This window comes from Pogona vitticeps, chromosome 2 (assembly GCF_051106095.1).
Source record: "Pogona vitticeps strain Pit_001003342236 chromosome 2, PviZW2.1, whole genome shotgun sequence".
Lineage (NCBI taxonomy): Eukaryota > Metazoa > Chordata > Lepidosauria > Squamata > Agamidae > Pogona > Pogona vitticeps.
The window spans coordinates 9,960,449-9,983,252 of record NC_135784.1 but is presented as its reverse complement, the minus strand read 5'-3'; the positions used below and the strand labels follow the sequence as shown (position 1 = coordinate 9,983,252).

The 22,804-nt window shown below is 44.8% G+C and overlaps 2 protein-coding genes across 3 annotated transcripts in view; both read right to left on the bottom strand.

The window, feature by feature from the left end:
* Positions 1-22,804, bottom strand: part of LOC144587362 (uncharacterized) — a 60,380-nt gene that overhangs the window by 29,362 nt on the left and 8,214 nt on the right. The gene's annotated exons all lie outside the window — the stretch shown is intronic.
* LOC140703737 (uncharacterized) overlaps positions 11,139-22,804 on the bottom strand; it is a 465,058-nt gene continuing 453,392 nt past the window's right edge. The window contains exons 3-5 of the mRNA XM_072987177.2: positions 22,463-22,550; positions 12,143-15,293; positions 11,139-11,976 (exon numbers count right to left, since the gene is read on the bottom strand). Of these exons, the coding sequence (XP_072843278.2) occupies positions 11,937-11,976; positions 12,143-15,293; positions 22,463-22,508 (3,237 nt within the window). The 5' untranslated portion in view covers positions 22,509-22,550 and the 3' untranslated portion in view covers positions 11,139-11,936. The remainder of the gene's footprint in view (positions 11,977-12,142; positions 15,294-22,462; positions 22,551-22,804) is intronic.

Genomic DNA, 22,804 nt, shown 5'->3' with positions numbered 1-22,804 from the left:
TGATGTATTCTGCATATAAGTTAAATAAGCTGGGGGACAATATACAGCCTTGCCGTACTCCTTTCCCAATTTTGAACCACTCAGTTGTTCCATGACCAGTTCTAACTGTTGCTTCCTGTCCCACATATAGGTTTCTCAGGAGACAGATAAAGTGGTCAGGCACTCCCATTTCCTTAAGAACTTGCCATAGTTTGCTGTGGTCCACACAGTCAAAGGCTTTCGCATAGTCAATGAAGCAGAAGTAGATATTTTTCTGGAACTCTCTGGCTTTCTCCATAATCCAGCGCAAGTTAGCAATTTGGTCTCGAGTTCCTCTGCCTCTTCGGAATCCAGCTTGTACTTCTGGGAGTTCTCGGTCCACATACTGCTGAAGCCTACCTTGGAGGATTTTGAGCATAACCTTGCTAGCGTGTGAAATGAGTGCAATTGTACGGTAGTTGGAGCATTCTTTGGCACTGCCTTTCTTTGGGATTGGGATGTAGACTGATCTTTTCCAATCCTCTGGCCACTGTTGAGTTTTCCAAACTTGCTGGCATATTGAATGTAGCACCTTAACAGCATCATCTTTCAAGATTTTAAATAGTTCAACTGGAATGCCATCACCTCCACTGGCCTTGTTGTTAGCCAGGCTTTCTAAGGCCCACTTGACTTCGCTCTCCAGGATGTCTGGCTCAAGGTCAGCAACTACATTGTCTGGGTTGTCCGGGATATCCACATCTTTCTGATATAATTCCTCCGTGTATTCTTGCCACCTCTTCTTGACGTCTTCTGCTTCTGTTAGGTCCCTCCCATTTTTGTCTTTTATCATGTTCATCTTTGCGCAAAATGTTCCTCTAATATGTCCAATTTTCCTGAACAGATCTCTGGTCTTTCCTTTTCTGTTATCTTCCTCTATTTCTTTGCATTGTTCATTTAAGAAGGCCCTCTTGTCTCTCCTTGCTATTCTTTGGAAGTCTGCATTCAAGTTTCTGTAACTTTCCCTATCTCCCTTGCATTTTGCTTCCCTTCTCCTCTCTGCTATTTCTAAGGCCTCGTTGGACAGCCACTTTGCTTTCTTGCATTTCCTTTTCTTTGGGATGGTTTTCGTTGCTGCCTCCTGGACAATGTTACGAGCCTCTATCCAAAGTTCTTCAGGCACTCTGTCCACCAAATCTAGTTCCTTAAATCTGTTCTTTACTTCCACTGTGTATTCATAAGGGATTTGGTTTAGATTATACCTGAGTGGCCCAGTGGTTTTTCCTAATCTCTTCAGTCTAAGCTTGAATTTTGCTATGAGAAGCTGATGATCAGAACCGCAGTCAGCTCCAGGTCTTGTTTTTGCTGACTGTATAGAGCTTCTCCATCTTTGGCTGCAGAGAATATAATCAATCTGATTTCGATATTGCCCATCTGGTGATTTCCATGTATAGAGTCGCCTCTTGTGTTGTTGGAAAAGAGTGTTTGTGATGACCAGCTTATTCTCTTGACAAAACTCTATTAGCCTTTGTCCTGCTTCGTTCTGAACTCCAAGGCCAAACTTCCCTGTTGTTCCTTTTATCTCTTGGCTCCCTACTTTAGCATTCCAGTCCCCTAGAATGAGAAGAACATCTTTCTTTGGTGTCAGTTCTAGAAGGTGTTGTAGATCTTCATAGAATTGTTCAATTTCAGTCTCCTCAGCAATGCTGGTTGGTGCATAAACTTGGATTATTGTGATGTTGAATGGTCTGCCTTGGATTCGTATTGACATCATTCTATCATTTTTGAGATTGTATCCCATTACAGCTTTTCCCACTCTTTTGTTGACTATGACGGCTACTCCATTCCTTCTACGGGATTCTTGTCCACAATAGTAGATATGATAATCATCTGAGCTGAGTTCGCCCATTCCTGTCCATTTTAGTTCACTGATGCCCAGGATGTCGATGTTTATTCTTGCCATCTCCTGTTTGACCACCTCCAGCTTCCCAGTGTTCATAGATCTTACATTCCAGGTTCCTATGCAGTATTTTTCTTTGCAGCATTGGATTTTCCTTTCACTTCCAGGCACGTCCACAGCTGAGCGTCCTTTCGGCTTTGGCCCAACCACTTCATTAGCTCTGGAGCTACTTGTACTTGTCCTCCGCTCTTCCTCAGTAGCATGTTGGACGCCTTCCGACCTGAGGGGCCCATCTTCCAGCGTCATATCTTTTAGCCTTTTGTTTCTGATCATGGGGCGTTCTTGGCAAAGATACTGGAGTGGCTTGCCATTTCCTACTCCAGGTGGATTGCGTTTAGTCGGAACTCTCCACTATGTCCTGTCCGTCTTGGGTGTCCCTGCACGGCATAGCCCATAGTTTCTCTGAGTTACTCAAGCCCCTTCGCCACGACAAGGCAGCAAAACCTTCGCTATAGCGAAACATCGCTGAAAGGATCAAAAAAACCCACTGGAATGCATTAAACATCGTTTAATGCGTTCCAAATGGGCAGAAAACTCACCGTTCAGCGATGTTGTCCATAGCCGTCAGCCATTTTCGCGCCCTCGTTAAGCGAGGGGAGGGTGCGAAAACGCTGCGCGCTGCCATTTCGGGGCTTCCGGTGGGCATTTTGGCCGCCGAACAGCTGATCGTCGGGCTTCATTTTGCGAAGATCGGTAAGCAAAACGCTTACCGATCTTCACAAAGCTATTTTTGCCCATTAGAACGATCAGGATGCCTTCGCATTAGCGATCCCCAAAAAGGGATCGCTATGCGAATTCATTGTTGTACGGTGCACTCGTTGAACGAGGCACCACTGTATGTTTCGCTGGCTGTATTGCTTGTTGGTGTCCCTGGCCTTGCTGTTCATAATTCCCGCACTCCTGCCAACATTGTGTGCTCCTTAGCTAGAGCCATTAACTGCACTTCCACTGCTATTGCCCTGCTGATCAGGAACAACAGCTACGTGACACTATTTTAGACAACCGTGCAGCATTGAATTATCTCATGTTGCGCAATCACATTGGTTGTGAGTCTTTTGCCAATCTCTGTTGCTTTAACTTATCTGATAATTGTCATTCAGTAAATAATCAGCTTGCTCAGCTTAGACAGCTTGCCAATAACATAAGACAGGACATACTCCCCTCCTGGTGGGACAGTTTGTGGTCATGGCTACCCCACTTTGGATGGCTTCACACTGTTAATTAATGTATGGAATTATACTCTCCATACTCCTTATAAGCTGCTGTTGCTTTATTCAATGTACACCAACCTTCTTTTCCATAACTACCTGTCTCAAAGCTTCACCCTCAGGCCTTCACCAAAAAAACTTAGATGTAGTCTGCAAAAATATGAAAGAATATGTGCCTTTGCTTAATAAACCAAAAAAAAAGGGGGGGGGAGATGTGGGAAACTTCTGCCTAAAGGTTGATGCTGTGATTCTGTTTCAGTGATGTGCACACACTCCTGGCAGGATATGGCAGTGGCTGGCAGGTGCGATAGCCCTTTCTTCTGCCCTTTCACTTAGAGGTAGAGCATAAGAGCAAAGTGTTATTTTAGCCAATCCTAGTTAATGATTAGGTAACCACCATCCTACCTGTTTCTCTCATAACATACTGTGTAATCATGCTAAGTCAATAAAAAGAGCCCTTGGGGCGTTGTCAGAAGACTCTGCTGGCTCTGACAACTGCTGTTGATTCCTTTGTTCTCTCTCTCCAGAGCAATTAGCTTTTCCTTCGTTCCGCCATCACCACAAATAATATGTCTGATATTTTCACGAAAATTAACAACTGAAAAACTTGTGTATATATGTAATCAGATGTGTTTAAACAATATATAAATTTAAGGAGGAGTGTCAAGATTTATTCCTAACAAGTGAAGAATCACCTAATAAAATGTAACGTCTCAGGGATCTATTTTGATGGTCCGTCCTCGAAGGTTACTGGATCCATTACAATTCCAAGATACCATGAGAGGGATTCCAGCTGATCTATCTGGCGCTCCTGTCAAAGCTCTGGTTGATGGCTGGATTGCTGCCGCAACTAGGGCTGTAGAAACCATCGCTCCTAAATGCCCTCTCCACCGCAGAGCTCGGCCAGGGGCCTGGTATAATCAGGAACTACGAGCTATGAAGCGAAATAGGAGAAAGCTAGAGTGCATTTGGAGAGACAAACTGACGGATAAGAGAGCTGTTAGGATCGCAACTAACTGTTACCTGGCTAAGGTCAAGGCTGCTAGACGATCACACTTTGCTGACTGGATAAGCGAAGCTTCAAATCAGCAGGCGGAACTTTTCCTTATAGGTCGCGATCTATCCGGAATTGGTCTCAGTGATGGTTGTAATCGTTGCTCCATGGGAAGAAGAAGAATTGCAGCAGGAGCGTGGTTGGAGAAGAGGGGAGTTTGATGAGGGTCCGGATGAGAGGGGGTGGATTCGGCACAAATGCTGTGGGACAATTTGTGCCAAGAGGAGTCCCCCACCCTCTCAATGGGTTACAAGAAACCCTTTGGGGACCATCGCCGTTGACCCCCTGGGACTATGTTCAAAGTTTGGAGCATGTTGATGAGGACTTGTTGCCCAGTTGTAAACCGTTGGAACCGTTAAAGGGAGTGCTGGAGAGTGGAGGTAGCAATAAAAGTTCTGTTGTTAAAGTTATAAGGACTCAGCCTTTATTATTTCCTGCTGACATGGAGGGGCCGCCTGAGGGAAAAGGCGAACCTTTTGACACCGATCAGATGCAGGCTCTTTTAAATGAAACCAATGCCCTGGACCCATTTCAGTCAGGCTTCAGGCCATGCCATGATACGGAAATGGCACTGGTCACACTGGGTGACGTGTTCAGTGAGGCTGACAGGAGCAATATGTCCTTGTTGGTCCTCCTCGACATTTCAGCAGCCTTTGATACTGTCGACCACGGTATCCTCCTGGGGAGGCTCTCCGAGTCGGGAATCTGTGGACAGGCACTTGCCTGGCTCCATTCCTTCTTGGAGGACCACCCTCAGTGAGTCCATCTTGGAGAGAGTGTTTCGGCCCTGTGGAGCCTCAATTGTGGAGTTCCACAGGGTTCGATCATCTCTCCAATGCTGTTTAACATCTATATGAGGCCACTGGGAGGGGTCATCAGGGGGGGTGGGGCTTTGTGCCATCAGTACGCTGATGACACACAGCTCTACATCTCTTTTTCACCTACCTCAGTGGATGCCATCCTGTCCTTTGAGCGCTGCCTGGAGGCTGTACTGTAGTGGATGCAGGAGAATGGGCTGGGGCTGAACCCGGACAAGACAGAGGTCCTGAGGGTGGATGGCCCCTCCATCTGTGGTTTGGGAAGCTCCCCCTCTTTTGGGGGAGTGACTCTCACTGCAAAGAATGAGGTTCACAGCTTGGGAGTACATCTGGACCCAGCACTCATTATGGAGACCCAGGTGGTGTCAGTGGTCCGCTCTGTCTATTTCCATCTGCGGTGGATTGCCCAGCTGCGTCCCTATCTTGATGTTGGGGTGCTCACCACTCTTGTCCATGCGCTCGTAATTTCAAGATTAGACCACTGTAATGCACTCTATGTGGGGCTACCTTTGAGATTGAGGTGGAAACTTCAAATGGTGCAAAATGCGGTGGTCAGATTCTCAGTGGAACGAGAAAATACCAGCATATCTCTCCCACTCTTGCCACCTTGCATTGGCTTCAAATTCATTTCCTATCCATTTCAAGTGTTAATGACGACTTATAAAGCCCTAAACAGTTTACGACCTTGATACATGGCGGAATGCCTTCTCCTACCTAGATCTACCTGTGTCACCCATTTTAGCCAGGAAAGATGGCTGAGGGGCCTGATGCTGAGAGAAGCCCAGAAAGAAAGAACAAGAAACTGGGCCTTCTTGGCATTGGCCCCTCGACTATGGAACACCTTGCCACTGGAAATCACCGTGGCATCATCGCTGGGTGTTTTGTGTTTTAAACATTTTATTAGTTTTCCGGTCTATCTACATTGTTTTGTGCTTATCAGACATCGTGTTACATATTTTGCTTACAATTATTTGTTTTTTACATCTCAGTGTTTTCCTGGTTGTCCCCCCCAATTCCAAACATCTTTCAAGCATTCAAACCATTCACATACAGATTTTAGTACACAATATGACCACTATCATAACATTACTTTCATATTATATAAAATTCTTCTAATAATTCTTCTATTAACCGTCTTCTAGTAACATTTTTATTAAAGATGGTTCCAGATCCATAACGCAGCTTTATATCTAATTTAGTTTACCTAAAATAAAAAATCACCATATTACATCTTTACTCTAATTAGGCCTCCCTTATTTCAATTTAATTCTCCTTTTTAATATACAGAATATACCCTTTTACAAATCCAAATGGTGAATATAAACCTGTTTTCAATATTAAGGGGCCCTTCCTTGTTTTCCCTTTTTTCATCTTTCTAGGTAATTCCCTCTCTAATTTCTTTCTCATTTAATATTGCTGTGTTTTCAAGTTTTCTGTCATCCCTCATGTCCTCTGAAGCCATTTTATAGGTCTGATCTATGCCCACCAAATCTCTATGCACCCAGTCCATCCTCAGTGAGTCCTCCAGGCATCTTCTGGTTAATTTTGCTGTCTTTTTCCCCTTGTCCCTCCCTGGCACTCCTCCCTGATCCAAGACCGGTGCCTCTCTTGGAACAATTTCCTCAAGCTGCTGTTTTAATTGGGATGCCTCATCTGAGATATTCCCATCTCCTCCCTTGACGCTCCCTGCTGCCTGCAGACCACAATCCATCTGATGTTGATTAGCTAATTTTGCTTTTTCATAGTGAGATTTCACGGTATCCAATATTCTTTCAAGTGCAAGTTTTATTCCGTTCCAGAATTCTCCTTGTTGTGCCATTGCAATATTGTATCCACGGCTGATGGCCTTAAAAGTCCACTTTAGGGTTAATTTCCTAGCCAAGCTCAGAGGAAGTCAAAAGGGAATAACAGCCAAGTAGTCAAGGTCACAGCTCCTGGGCTCCACGCCAAGAGATTCCAAATAGTCAAAATAAAATTCAGATTATCAAATATAGGTTGCAGGAAAATTTCTCAAGCTTCACAGCATCAAACTGTAATAGTCTCAAAGTATATTTTAAAGTTATTTCCTTTCCATCAGCTATCCCTCTCACCAGATCTTCTGCCGCTTTTTACTTTCTGAGGGACAGCATTTCTTTTTCCATATACTGTATAGGAATTTTTCAGGGGTATAAGCAATTAGTTATAAAAGTCCCTAGCGTTGTAGGGAAGCTGCTTGCCCGTGCTGTGCTGAAGAGGCTCCAGGTGCTTGCAGACAGAGTCTATCCGGAATCACAGTGTGGATTTCGAGCAAATAGATCCACCACTGACATGGTATTCTCCCTCCGACAGTTGCAGGAGAAATGCAGGGAACAACAACAGCCACTCTTAGTGGCCTTCATAGACCTTACAAAAGCATTTGACTTGGTTAGCAGGGATGGCCTTTTCAAAATACTTCCCAAGATTGGATGTCCACCTCGTCTCCTTAACATCATCAGGTCCTTCCACGATGGAATGAAAGGCACTGTAGTTTTTGACGGCTCAACATCAGATCCCTTTGACATCCGAAGCGGAGTGAAACAGGGCTGTGTCCTCGCACCAACACTTTTTGGGATCTTTTTTGCTGTCATGCTGAAGCATGCCTTTGGAACTGCAACAGAAGGTGTCTATCTCCGGACTAGATCAGATGGAAAGCTCTTTAATCTCTCTAGATTGAGAGCAAAGACCAAAGTCCAGCTGAAATACATGAGGGACTTCCTCTTTGCAGACGATGCAGCCATTGTTGCCCACTCTGCTGAAGACCTCCAACAACTCATGAACCGTTTCAGCAAGGCCTGCCAAGACTTTGGACTAACAATCAGCCTGAAGAAAACACAAGTCATGGGCCAGGGTGTGGACTCCCCTCCCTCTATTACCATCTCCACGCAAGAATTGGAGGTTGTCCATGACTTTGTGTACCTTGGCTCAACCATCTCTGACACCCTCTCTCTGGATGTCGAGCTGGATAAACGCATTGGCAAAGCAGCCACCATGTTCTCTAGACTCACAAAGAGAGTATGGCTCAATAAGAAGCTGACGACACATACAAAGATCCAAGTCTATAGAGCCTGTGTCCTAAGCACACTCCTGTACTGCAGCGAGTCCTGGACCCTTTGTGCCCGGCAGGAGAGGAAGCTGAACACCTTCCATATGCGTTGCCTACGACGGATTTTTGGTATCACCTGGCAGGACAGAGTTCCAAATAGAATAGTCCTAGAACGAGCTGGAATTTTCAGCATGCATACATTACTGAAACAGCGACGTCTACGCTGGCTTGGGCACGTTGTGAGAATGGCTGATGGTCGGATTCCAAAGGATCTCCTATATGGAGAATTAGTGCAGGGAAATCGCCCCAGAGGGAGACCACAGCTGCAATACAAGGATATCTGCAAGCGGGATCTGAAGGCCTTAGGAATAGACCTCAACAGATGGGAAACTCTGACATCTGATCGTTCAGCCTGGAGGCAGGCAGTGCATCATGGCCTCTCCCAATTTGAAGAGACCCTTGTCCAGCAGGCTGAGGCAAAGAGGAAGTCACAAAGGAAGCAAAACCAGGGAGCTGGACAGGGGACAGATTGGATTTGTCTCCAGTGTGGAAGGGATTGTCACTCTCGTATTGGCCTCCTCAGCCACACTAGACGCTGTTCCAAGTCCTCCATACAGAGCACGATACCATAGTCTTTCGAGACTGAAGGATGCCTACTTATAAAAGTCTCACCCGATGGTAAACAGCAATGTCAAAAGGCTGGTTCTTGCTTCTTTGGCTGGCTGCCAGCGACTTGCAAGCAAGCCGAAGCTGCTTGTTTCTGCCTGTTCGCTGATTTGGGAGTTTCCTGGATTGAATAGGGTGGCCGCCGCCCCCCCCCCCCGTGATCAACAGGCTTCCCCCCCCCAGTTCACCACCCCTCCAGGGTGGTTCCGACACCCTACGGTGTCCCGAACAAGGTCAGGATTCAGCCCAGGGGACAGAGCTCTGTCCTCCTGCTGCTGTCTCGTCGCGACATCAAGCCGGAAGTCTTCTCTGGGTGTTTTTAAGAGTCATTTAAAGACTTAGCTCTTTAGGCGGGCCTTCCCTCCACTCAACACTTGATTCTTTTTTCTCTTTAGTTTTCTTTTTCTCCATCTTGAACTTCTAAATTTGTTGATTTAATCATGTGATTGTCTTATGAAATACATTGGTGCCTCGCTTGATGGGCGCCCCGTTTAACGACGAATCCGCATACCGATGTGGATTTTGCGATCGCAAAAGCAATCACATTGCGATGTTCCTTATGGGGAAAAATCGCTTTGCGATTTTTCCCCATAGGCCCAATTTCCCCCCAGCTGACAGGTGCTTGGGAAGGAGGGCGGGGAGGGCTCACCTGCGCTCCTTCCCAAGCGCAGGCTGGCTTTTCCCCCCAGCTGACGGGCGCTTGGGAAGGAGTGCAGGGGAGGGCTCCCTCACGCTCCTTCCCAAGCGCTGGCCAGCTTTTCCCCCCATCTTGACCTCCGCTTGCCCGGTGGGGGAGAAATGCCAGATCGGCTCCTGCCTTCTTCTCCACCAGGCATCTCCTCCGGTGCTGCAAGCACCAAAGGGCTGCCCCGATGGTGCTTGCAGCAGCGGAGGAGGTGCCCGGTGGGGAAGGAAGGCAGGAGCCGATCTGGCCTTTCTCATTGGAGCTGCCCCACACCCGCCTATCCCAGCCATGCTTGGACTCCCAGGAGTCCGATCATGGCTGGGATAGGCGGGCGTTGCGTGGCTCCCGGTGGTGGGGGCAGGCAAAGCACTGGAAGCCATCCAGACCCCCCCTGCCTGCCTCTGCTGCTGCTTGGAGCCGCCCCGCACCCGGTTTCCCATTTTCACCCAGCTGATGGGCGCTTGGGAAGGAGTGCAGGGGAGGGAGTCGATCTGGCCTTTCTCCTTGGAGCCGCCCCGCGCCCGCCTATCCCAGCCATGCTCGGACTCCTGGGAGTCCGAGCATGGCTGGGATAGGCGGGCGTGGCAAGGCTCCTGGTGGCAGGGGCAGGGTAGGGGGTTCGGATGGCTTCCAGTGCTTCGCCTGGAAGCCATCCGGACCCCCCTACCCTGCCGCTGCCGAGAGCCTTCTGAGCTTTCAAAGGGCTTTCTCCATTGTCAGGGGAAAGCCCTTTGAGAGCTTGGAAAGCAAATGTCGGCAGTCGGCGGTGGCTTCGGGGTCCTTCCAAAGCCACTGCCAACCGACCCCCCTACCCTCCTGGGAGTCCGAGCATGGCTGGGATAGGCGGGCGTGGCAAGGCTCCTGGTGGCAGGGGCAGGGTAGGGGGGTCGGATGGCTTCCAGTGCTTCGCCTGGAAGCCATCCGGACCCCCCTACCCTGCCGCTGCCGAGAGCCTTCCGAGCTTTCAAAGGGCTTTCTCCATTGTCAGGGGAAAGCCCTTTGAGAGCTTGGAAAGCAAATGTCGGCAGTCGGCGGTGGCTTCGGGGTCCTTCCAAAGCCACTGCCAACCGACCACCGCCATTTCCCCCCAGCTGAGCGGCAGGGCTTTGAAGCTCCAGCTGCTCAGCTGGGGGAAAATGCCAAAGGCCCCATTTTTGGCCAGCTGATTGGTGGTTCCAAAATAGCCGCCCACTGTGTTGCCTCGCTTTAGAGGCACCAAAAATGGCCACCCCTATGGAGGATCTTCACTCAATGTTGAGTTTTAAGCCCATAGGAATGCATTAATCGTGTTTTAATGCATTTCTATGGGCTTTTTTGTTCTGTTCAGCGATGTTTCCAGATAGCAATGATTAATCCGGAATGGATTAACGTCGATATGCGGGGCACCACTGTATTTTAATAGTTATATGACATTATATATGATTATACTTCATGATGTTTTATAACTGTTTGTAAGCCGCCCCAATTAGACTCTGTCTAGAGAGGCGGGGTTGAAATCAAATAATAAATAAATAAATAAGAATGGGTTTTTGGAGTTGGCACCCAGCCAACACTCCATGGGCTTTTCCCTCCTCTTCTCTGGAAAGGACGGGAATCCAGTCAGGATGGGTTCAGCCCAACTTTCTCTGTCAGATAGACAACCAGTGACAAAGGGTTTGAAGCTCATCTGGGTATCTCATAAGAACTCTTTTCATTGTTGCAATGATTCCGGGTAATTCCAAAACTTGTTAATTCTGTACAAGTTCATTTATTCACATCATTTCTAGATTCCATACATAAATATACTAAATCCAAGAAATATGTAAGATAGTCTTACAAGCATGAGGAAAAAACTGTTGGTACAGATCTTCAAATCCCAAAGTCAGATAGTTATGGAAAAACTACAGGCTTACATAAAATACATTGTTGCATCTTGTAAAAAGATTCAGGAATTTAAATGTAGATAGTAGGGAAAATTTGTGTTTGAATCTAAAATACGAACACATTAGAACACTGGAGCTCATAATCTAGAAAGACAGAGTGTACATCTTCAGAACCCTTCAAACTTCCTAAAAATACAATGATAAAAAGGAAAAAAAATCCTTATATTTTCTATTAAAGACATGCAAAAGTATTTAAACTTAAAAAATAAATATATAAAAAGTAAAAAAGCACATTTTGATTTGTTAACAGAGAGAAAATTTTGTTCCCACCCAGCCGTGAATAAAATACATTGCTGGCTGTCACTCCCTCAGTTATCTTTCCACCAAGGACTTTCGCTTAGCATAAGTTCCATCATCTGTTGTACTCCATAAAACCGAACATCTAAGGTGACCACTCTGACTAAAATTCTTTCCACATTCCATGCATTCATACAGTTTCTCCCCAGTGTGTGTTCTTTCATGTAACCTAAGGGCACCACTGCAACTAAAGATCTTTCCACATTCCAAGCGTTTATGTGGTTTGGTTGTTGTGGGTTTTTTGGGTTCCTTGGCCATGTTCTGAAGGTTGTTCTTCCTACCGTTTCACCAGTCTCTGTGGCCAGCATCTTCACAGGACAGCACTCTTATGTGGTTTCTCCCCAGTGTGAATTCTTTGATGGAACCAAAATACTAGTAATACTGAAGCTTTTTCCACATTCCAAGCATTTATGTGGTTTCTCCCCAGTGTGAGTCCTTTCATGTGACCTAAGGGCACCACTGCTACTAAAGCTCTTTCCACATTCCGTGCATTCATGTGGTTTCTCCCCAGTGTGAGTTCTTCTATGTTTCCTAAGATGACTATTAATACTGAAGCTCTTTCCACATTCCAAGCATTTATGTGGTTTCTCCCTAGTGTGAGTTCTTTCATGTGACCTAAGGTTACGACTCTTACTAAACCTCTTTCCACATTCCATGCATTTATGTGGTTTCTCCCCAGTGTGAGTCCTTTCATGTGACCTAAGGGCACCACTGCTACTAAAGCTCTTTCCACATTCCGTGCATTTATGTGGTTTCTCCCCAGTGTGAGTCCTTTGATGTGACCTCAGGAGACCACTCTGACTAAAACTCTTTCCACATTCCAAGCATTTATGTGGTTTCTCCACAGTGTGAATCCTTTGATGTCCTCTAAGGGAACCACTGTGACGAAAACTCTTTCCACATTCCAAGCATTTATGTGGTTTCTCCCCAGTGTGAGTCCTTTGATGTGACCTAAGTTGACAACATTGACTAAAACTCTTTCCACATTCCATGCATTTATGTGGTTTCTCTCCAGTGTGAATCCTTTGATGTAACTTAAGGTAATCACTCTGACTAAAACTCTTTCCACATTCCAAGCATTTATGTGGTTTCTCCCCAGTGTGAATCCTTTGATGTGACCTAAGGCGACCACACTGACTAAAGCTCTTTCCACATTCTGTGCATTTATGTGGTTTCTCCCCAGTGTGAGTCCTTTCATGTAACCTAAGGACACCACTGTGACTAAAACTCTTTCCACATTCCAAGCATTTATGTGGTTTCTCCCCAGTGTGAGTCCTTTGATGTGACCTAAGGTGCCAACGTTGAGTAAAACTCTTTCCACATTCCAAGCATTTATGTGGTTTCTCCCCAGTGTGAGTCCTTTGATGTGACCTAAGATGATCAGTCCGACTAAAGCTCTTTCCACATTCCGTGCATTTATGTGGTTTCTCCCCAGTGTGAGTCCTTTGATGTAACCTAAGGACACCACTGTGACTAAAACTCTTTCCACATTCCAAGCATTTATGTTGTTTCTCCCCAGTGTGAGTCCTTTGATGTGACCTAAGGTTACCACTCTGACCAAAGCTCTTTCCACATTCCAAGCATTTATGTGGTTTCTCCCCAGTGTGAGTCCTTTCATGTGACCTAAGGGCACCACTGCTACTAAAGCTCTTTCCACATTCCGTGCATTCATGTGGTTTCTCCCCAGTGTGAGTCCTTTGATGTATCGTAAGGGAACCACTGTGACTAAAGCTCTTTCCACATTCCAAGCATTTATGTGGTTTCTCCCCAGTGTGAGTCCTTTGATGTGACCTCAGGAGACCACTCTGACTAAAACTCTTTCCACATTCCAAGCATTTATGTGGTTTCTCCCCAGTGTGAATCCTTTGATGTCCTCTAAGGGAACCACTGTGACGAAAACTCTTTCCACATTCCATGCATTTATGTGGTTTCTCCCCAGTGTGAATCCTTTGATGTAACTTAAGGTAATCACTCTGACTAAAACTCTTTCCACATTCCAAGCATTTATGTGGTTTCTCCCCAGTGTGAATCCTTTGATGTAACCTAAGGGAACCACTGTGACTAAAGCTCTTTCCACATTCCAAGCATTTATGTGGTTTCTCCCCAGTGTGAGTCCTTTGATGTGACCTAAGGTGACCACACACACTAAAGCTCTTTCCACATTCTGTGCATTTATGTGGTTTCTCCCCAGTGTGAGTCCTTTGATGTAACCTAAGGACACCACTGTGACTAAAACTCTTTCCACATTCCAAGCATTTATGTGGTTTCTCCCCAGTGTGAGTCCTTTGATGTGACCTAAGGTGCCAACGTTGACTAAAACTCTTTCCACATTCCAAGCATTTATGTGGCTTCTCCCCAGTGTGAGTCCTTTGATGCGAGCTAAGGTGACCACGCTGACTAAAGCTCTTTCCACATTCCGTGCATTTATGTGGTTTCTCCCCAGTGTGAGTCCTTTGATGTAACCTAAGGACACCACTGTGACTAAAGCTCTTTCCACATTCCATGCATTTATGTGGTTTCTCCCCAGTGTGAGTCCTTTCATGTGACCTAAGGGCACCACTGCTACTAAAGCTCTTTCCACATTCCGTGCATTCATGTGGTTTCTCCCCAGTGTGAATCCTTTGATGTATCGTAAGGGAACCACTGTGACTAAAGCTCTTTCCACATTCCAAGCATTTATGTGGTTTCTCCACAGTGTGAGTCCTTTGATGTGACCTCAGGAGACCACTCTGACTAAAACTCTTTCCACATTCCAAGCATTTATGTGGTTTCTCCCCAGTGTGAATCCTTTGATGTCCTCTAAGGGAACCACTGTGACGAAAACTCTTTCCACATTCCATGCATTTATGTGGTTTCTCCCCAGTGTGAATCCTTTGATGTAACTTAAGGTAATCACTCTTACTAAAACTCTTTCCACATTCCAAGCATTTATGTGGTTTCTCCCCAGTGTGAATCCTTTGATGTAACCTAAGGGAACCACTGTGACTAAAGCTCTTTCCACATTCCAAGCATTTATGTGGTTTCTCCCCAGTGTGAGTCCTTTGATGTGACCTAAGGTGACCACACTCACTAAAGCTCTTTCCACATTCTGTGCATTTATGTGGTTTCTCCCCAGTGTGAGTCCTTTGATGTAACCTAAGGACACCACTGTGACTAAAACTCTTTCCACATTCCAAGCATTTATGTGGTTTCTCCCCAGTGTGAGTCCTTTGATGTGACCTAAGGTGCCAACGTTGACTAAAACTCTTTCCACATTCCAAGCATTTATGTGGCTTCTCCCCAGTGTGAGTCCTTTGATGCGACCTAAGGTGACCACGCTGACTAAAGCTCTTTCCACATTCCGTGCATTTATGTGGTTTCTCCCCAGTGTGAGTCCTTTGATGTAACCTAAGGACACCACTGTGACTAAAACTCTTTCCACATTCCAAGCATTTATGTTGTTTCTCCCCAGTGTGAGTCCTTTGATGTGACCTAAGGTGACAACGTTGACTAAAACTCTTTCCACATTCGAAGCATTGATGTTGTTTCTCCCCTGCATCCGTCCTTTCATGTGAAGTCCATGCCTGCCCACTCCAATTTTCAATTCTCTGTTTTCTTGTTTGATTATCAGTTCCTGCCCAGCTTGCCTTAGATGTTGTTAGGCCATTCTTCTCCTCCTGTTCATCATCTTGTAGATTACAAAAAAAAGAGAAACAACCAAAATCAGCAGGAATAAGGAATAATGTGTTCGGACTCTGCCATAGTCATGAAGGAGGAAGGAAAGACAGCCAAAAAGGTGAGGGAAGAGAACCAGTGAGGAGATGAGGCTGGACTGGAGGATGTTCCTTTGGGCTGGAAGTTGGAAGGGCTCTTCACGGAGGGACCTTTTCAAGGGAGGAGTAATGCCTAAATGAGTACATCAAATTCACAGTATATTAACTTTTTTTCCTTCTCAAATTCTCCCCAATAATTGTACTTATGTTTCCAGGAATTTAGAAAGGAATTTCTCAAATTTGATTAAAGAGGAAAGAAATAATTGAATTAAAGGATTGGTTAGCAAAAATGAATAACAAAGGGGGGGGGAACAGTGTTAGAAAGGAAAAGGAAAAGTGGAGGAATGTGATGCAGCTAGATTATTGGATGCGAGAACTGGTAAAGAACAGTTAGTGGGAGAAACCGGGAGCTGACAATGTCTGCAGAGATCATTATTCAGAGGGAGAACAGAAAGGACAGGTCTATGAAGGGGTTGGGATGTAGAATTTATAAAATACTGTTATGGGTAGAGAATCATTAGGGATTTCTGAAAACAGGATAGGAAGCAGAGATGGTCAGGGAAATAGGTAATGAGGTAATAGAATCTTAGAACTGCAGAGGTAGAAGGGAAGAGAACTCCCAACCTTCGGCTCCAGATTTAGATAAATGTGCATGGAAAGACGGAGGGAATAATGAGAATAAAAGCAAAATTTTCTACATTGAAATTGAGAGGATATTTGACCCCAGCAAAATTAAATATTACAAATTCTAAAGACTACATAATACAGTAATATCTGGGTTAACGAAATCAATGTCTCATCTAGGATATTACATCATGCAAAAAATACATAAACCGGAACGTGGATTGCCATACCAACGGTTTCCAAAGAGTGATTTCCAAAGAGTGGACTTCCCTCAGATGAGGAAGGAAGTTAGAAAGAAGTTGAAAGGGAAGGTTTAAAAACAAATCTCCCCAGAGTGCTTGGAGTCTATTAAAATAACGGTAGTAGAGGCCAAGTGGAAGTGTATACTGCAAAAAAAGGAGGGTCAACTAAGTCCAAGAATGCCAGAGTGGTTAACAAGGAAAGTTACCGAGGTGTTAACGGGACAGAAGGGGCCCTTCCATAAATGGAAATTCTTCCCAAATGAAGAAAATTAAAAGGTACACAAACTCTGGCAAAAGAAATATAATAAGATTATATGAAGGGCAATGAAAGACCTTGTGGAACATATGGCCAGCAATATAAGGGGTAACCAAAAAAGCTTCTTTAAATACTGTATTTTAGAAGTAGGAGATTTGCCACAGAAGCAGCTGGCCCTCTGGGCGGTGAGGGAGGGAAAAGGGAGGGAAATGGGGGACTTGGAGATTGCAGATAAATTAAATGAGTTTTTTGCATCTGTCTTCACGACAGATGACTTTCTGCTACCCAAACGGCCCTTCTTGAATAATGAATTAAATCAGATCCATGTTATTCTACTCAAGCCACAGATGTCACTAGGAGGTCTTCTCCGGAGGCCTGGAAAAGTTCAACAGGGACTCAAATGGTAAGGAGCCTTTTTCCAGCAGTAGAGGTGACAGAAAACGATACCTTCTATACACCTTGGCAGAATTTGTATAGAACACTTCAGGAGCCATAGATTTCATGGAGAATGTCACTATGGAGATACACGCAAAATTAAAGGCTGAAATAGTTTCCCTGAAAAATATGGCTTTGCAACAGAGGTTAACCATTGATAGGATGCTCCTGCATCGTGCCGGCCTGCGTGCGTATGTAAATCAGACACGTTGTATGTACCAGGATGCCTCAAAAGAACTAGTAGGAGATCATGATGTGTTAGCTGGTTCTAAAATCTGCTATTATGGGACAAGTGTTAGGACCTCCACGTTTCCATCACAAAATCCATCGAACCCCTTGATGAAATTAAAGCATTTGATGGATTAATGGAACATCTCCACTGGGAATTAGGACAAACTCCTTCAGCTGAAAGGTGCTACAATCTCTCAAAACAAAGAACTTCAGTTTGATCCTAATTATAGGGATTTGAAAGTACAATTCCGCCATTCATATAGGGAATATAGGAAGACTGACTCTGCCCAAGATTGGCACAAAAATCTACCCTTAAAAACTCAATTAAGGAATTGTGTAAAAGAAAAAAGGAAGAATGTGGGAAAATTGTATGCCTTTAAAATGTATATATCTATGGCAGTAGCAAATGAATATTATAAATGTATATAAATGTATATATCTGTATGCTAGTAGCAGGCATCATGCCCTAGCTGCAAGACACATACATAACTGCTAACTTCCAGTAACAGATAAATCATTGACCTGCTGTCTATTGTCTCTGGGTAATGTAGTTAAAATGTCTACCTGAGGAATGTTTACATTGGCTGTGTATTTGAAGTTAGCTGTGTCTGTTTACTGTCTGTTTGCCAGCCTGTCTGTTTACCAACCACTGTGTTTGCTGACGCCTTTGTGTTCAAGGAAATTAGCTGTCTCTGTTTACCAGCACTCTGGTTGCTCTGTTGTGTATTCAGGAAATTAGTTACCTCTGTATTTATTAACTAGAGCAAATGTAGTAGGGGGATACAATAAAAGAAGAGGAGGCGGGGGAACGAGAGATTCCGCCTCTGAACAGCTGCCATACACTCGAGTGTCCCGTCTTTTCTTTTCCCCCTTGCTGGTCAAGGAGAAAGATCCCTGCCCCTGAGGCTTCATCTGCAAGATCCCTACTTCCTCTCATCTTGCAGATCCCGACAAAATGGTGCCCTCTCTGAGGTAATTCACCTCTCTGAGGTCCATTCTTGAAGACCACCTACTCATCACGCCCGGTGTGGAAGGGCTACAGCGCGCGCATGCATCCTCTGGATCCCGATGAGTAGGACTGAGGTCAACTTTCGACAATTCGCACTCATCTCGCCTGGCAAAGGCCCCAAGACGTGTCAATCATCCGCAAGGATCCCTCGGGTGAGTGGAATTTGTCAAGTAAGACACCTAGAACCTACACTTTTAGCAAAATGGGGACTAATTTATCAGGTCTTCAGCAAGAACAATATATACAGGACCAGGAATGGTCTGAAATAGACAGCTGTTTGCATGAACAGCCAAGAGTTAAAGCAGAAGAGATTTCTACATGCTCCAAAGTGAGTACGTGCCTTCAAGGCCCACGCAATTTTCTTTTCAATTCAGAATTCGAGGCTAATCTAATCAAACAACTCCCTCAAATTCTGCCTCCCCTCCCTTCAGCCTCTTTGGCTTCCCTGCTGCACCCTTCGTCTCATTCTGACCAGCCTGATGAATTAAAAGCACTGCCACCTCCAGCAACTGAGATTGATAACCATCCTTCAATGGATACAACAGGTGCTTGTGCAGAAACTGGTGTCATTTCTGCCCCTCCTGTCATTGAGGGAGCAGCAGAAGCACAGAGAGATGTGCCAGCTGTTTCTGCTAGTTGTGAATTGTTCCCAGCTCAAGGCATCCACAAACTGCAACGCAGTAACCAGGACAATGGGATGGACTCTTTATCTGCCCCATGGCTTAATGACTGCAAGGCCTTGATACAAGATTCCTTTCCACCAGCAGAAGGACTCACTTGCCTTCAAGAATGGCAGGATTTAGCATTTAAGCGAGCAAAAATTAATGCTGGTGCATCCCCTGATGGTCCTCTAATGTTTATGGGAGGAGCTGCATTTGCTACTACTGTTCAGCAAGGCTCCGCGACAACAGCTCTAACTCAAGCAGTAGGAGTATCTATAAATGCATTCCAATCAGCAAATCAAACTGCATGCCTGACTCCCTTCCTTGCTGGTCTGAAAGAAGCAGCAGCTACCTCAGTATCTCCGCCTGTTCAGCCAAAGTTGCATGATATTTCATGGAATTGGGACCCAGGCCCAGATTTCTTTGATATCATAGACTGGGGGTACAAAAGCAGCTTTACAAGCATTAGATGCATCCTATAAGGAAGGGGAGGAAGAAGAGAATCTAAGGGGGGTAACTGTTACACACCAACATGAAGCTTGTTTTGAACTGCTTTTTCCATGTGCTAATCCTGTTTGGGTGAAAAATCCTACTCAGCCGGACATGGCAGTTATACAGATCACCAAAGAATGCCTCCCACCTGGACAGTAGAGAGACTAATGCTGCATATTGGGGTGGGAGGAGGCGAACCAGAAAGTTTTCCCCCATCACCTTCCAATTTGGAGAAAGCATTGTTTACACTCAAGCCACTTGTAAGGATCCAAATGATGTCCTGCACACTCTAGGTTCCATGTTCTTAGAACTACAAATCCTATCATACTTTGCATTGCTGTGAGCATATGGGACTTCATATGAGCCTGCATTCCTGTCTCTGCCTTCCAGGAGTAACAGTGTCACATCCCTGAGAAAATGTTTGTTGCAAATGCTGTAAATTGTCAAAAATGTTTGTTTTTCTTTCTGCAGGATAAGGTTGATAAGAATTTCAGAGAAACAATTCTTAGTTTTATACTCAGAATTAACTGCAGTTTTAGCCTTTGAGTTTTCCTAATATGAATCTAATTTTGTTGTAGGCACTGCATGTTTATTCTTTTACATGTCACAGTTTTCCTTGAAAATTATTTTCTAATGTAATATGAAAACTTTGTCTGTTTATCCCTGAGACAGAGAAGCATATTATTCCCTACAAATAGGCCCCACAGTAGGCAATTTTGTACACTGTGATATATACATCTGACATGCTTGCCTGTAGAAACATATTTTCAGTCCAAGGGAAATTTAAGGGCACTAGCAGGCAACTTTTTTAATTCAGTCAGTTGTACAGTAGAAGAGCTTTGCCCGGAGCCAGGCAAATGCATACCAGCATCATTCTTTACTACTCATCCCTCAAAATAAGTTGCTGTTCTTTTGCCAAGCTCTATATGTATCTCTTCAGTCAAGTATCATACAAGAAATTCATGGTGTGTGTGTCTTCAGTGGGGAAGTTGTCTGTGTCACATATTTCTATGCAAAAGTTCTGTATACCTTAAAGTTTTTTGCTTTTGCCTCTTAGCAGTATGTTGTGCTTATATATCTGAATAATATGTTTTCAATGTGTTTTCTTTTCCTGAAAATTAAGTACTCTTATTATGCGTATCTTATTGTAATTGTAATTCTAATTATCCAGTATTGGGTTTTCTTTAATCTACACTGTAATGATGATGTCATCAGACTGTAGATCTAATTCTCTTGCAAGATTCCAGGTTTCATTCCAGCTGAACAATGTTTTAAAGTTGTAAAGAATGAGTTTTGCCTCTCAGTGCAACAAGGAAGCAGGATTGGCTATTTGAATGCTTTCCTTATTCCCAGTGGCCTGGAACATGCTATTCAGCCCTCTGCTGAAGATGAGCCTGACTTCATATCATACCTGGATTCGGAATTTTCAGGAGTTTACAACAGCAATTGTCTTTAACAAAATAAATAAAAAACGGTTGGGATGTGGGAAAATTGTATGCCTTTAAAATGTATATATCTATGGCAGTAGCAAATGAATATTATAAATGTATATATCTGTATGCTAGTAGCAGGCATCATGCCCTAGCTGCAAGACACGTACATAACTGCTAACTTCCAGTAACGGATAAATCATTGACCTGCTGTCTATTGTCTCTGGGTAATGTAGTTAAAATGTCTACCTGAGGAATGTTTACATTGGCTGTGTATTTGAAGTTAGCTGTGTCTGTTTACTGTCTGTTTGCCAGCCTGTCTGTTTACCAACCACTGTGTTTGCTGACGTCTTTGTGTTCAAGGAAATTAGCTGTCTCTGTTTACCAGCACTCTGGTTGCTCTGTTGTGTATTCAGGAAATTAGTTACCTCTGTATTTATTAACTAGAGCAAATGTAGTAGGGGGATACAATAAAAGAAGAGGAGGCGGGGGAACGAGAGATTCCGCCTCTGAACAGCTGCCATACACTCGAGTGTCCCGTCTTTTCTTTTCCCCCTTGCTGGTCAAGGAGAAAGATCCCTGCCCCTGAGGCTTCATCTGCAAGATCCCTACTTCCTCTCATCTTGCAGATCCCGACAGAAGAATTTTATTATGGAGCAATAGAGCAAGCTCCAACAGGCGTGTGTGTGTTTAGTCGTTTAGTCGTGTCCGACTCTTCGTGACCCCATGGACCAGAGCACGCCAGGCCCTCCTGTCTTCTACTGCCTCCCGGAGTTGTGTCAGGTTCATGTTGGTTGCTTTGCAGACACTGTCCAGCCATCTCATCCTCGGTCGTCCCCTTCTCCTCTTGCCATCACACCTTCCTAACATCAAGGTTTTTTCCAAGGACTCTTTTCTTCTCATGAGATGGCCAAAGTACTGGAGCCTCAGCTTCAGGATCTGTCCTTCAAGTGAGCACTCAGGGTTGATTTCCTTTAGAACCAATAGGTTTGTTCTCCTTGCAGTCCAGGGGATTCTCAATAGCCTCCTCCAGCACCACAATTCAAAGGCATCAATTCTTCGGCGGTCTGCTTTCTTTATGGTCCAGCTCTCACTTCCATACATCACGACAGGAAAAACCATAGCTTTGACTATTCGGACTTTTGTTGGCAAGGTGATGTCTCCAACAGGCAGTGACCCAGAAAAACAACAAACTATTTTGGGCCATCATGGCCGGCTCCTCCAGGCTGGAAGTACAAAACCCAGCCATAATATCTCCACCAAGAAGGGTCCAATATTTTTCAGACCTGATGTTATCTGTTAATCAATTATCATCGGAGTCAGAAGTACAGGTGGATGGTGTAAAGCAAAATTCCCCAGTCTGGATTGTCTGTTAAAGGGGAACAAGAAGGGAGTCTTGAAGGAGAAACCCCACACCCGAAATCAGGATTTTGCCTCTTATCAAGAGGACCTGCCCCTGGTGAGCATATTGTTGGGGTGAGCAGGACTGAGATATTAAAAAAAAACCTAAGTAAGATACAAAGTAAACCATACCCCAAAACACCACCGCTCTGCACATGTTCAAAGAAGAAGTGCGGTGTCGTGGATGGAGTACCAGACTGGAAACCAGGAGACCTGGATTCAAATCCCTGCTGGGCCGGGGAAACTGTGAGGAGAGAGTGGTTAGCAAGGCTATTTAAGCCACCTCTAGAAATCTCACTTACCTTGCAAATGTTGGAGGGACCTGGGATTTGGTTCTTCGTTTTTCATCCCCAAAACAGCAACGATAACTCAGCTCAGTCTCACCCCTTCCTAGGAGAAAAGAAAAACATCAGCCTTGAGGCTTCATGGATAAAGCATATCAAAAACGTTTCCTTCTGGGATGTACCTTCGTCATGTTTCTATTGAACGGGACTCCGTCCCCATCTCTCTCTCTTATTCAGGCAGCAAAAGAAGAGGAACACAAAGGCAGGCAGGCAGGCGGATCATCCCTCTGACACATGTGATGAAAGGAGCAGCATACTGTATAAGATGGGATGTCTCTCACTGCTCATTTAAAATAATTT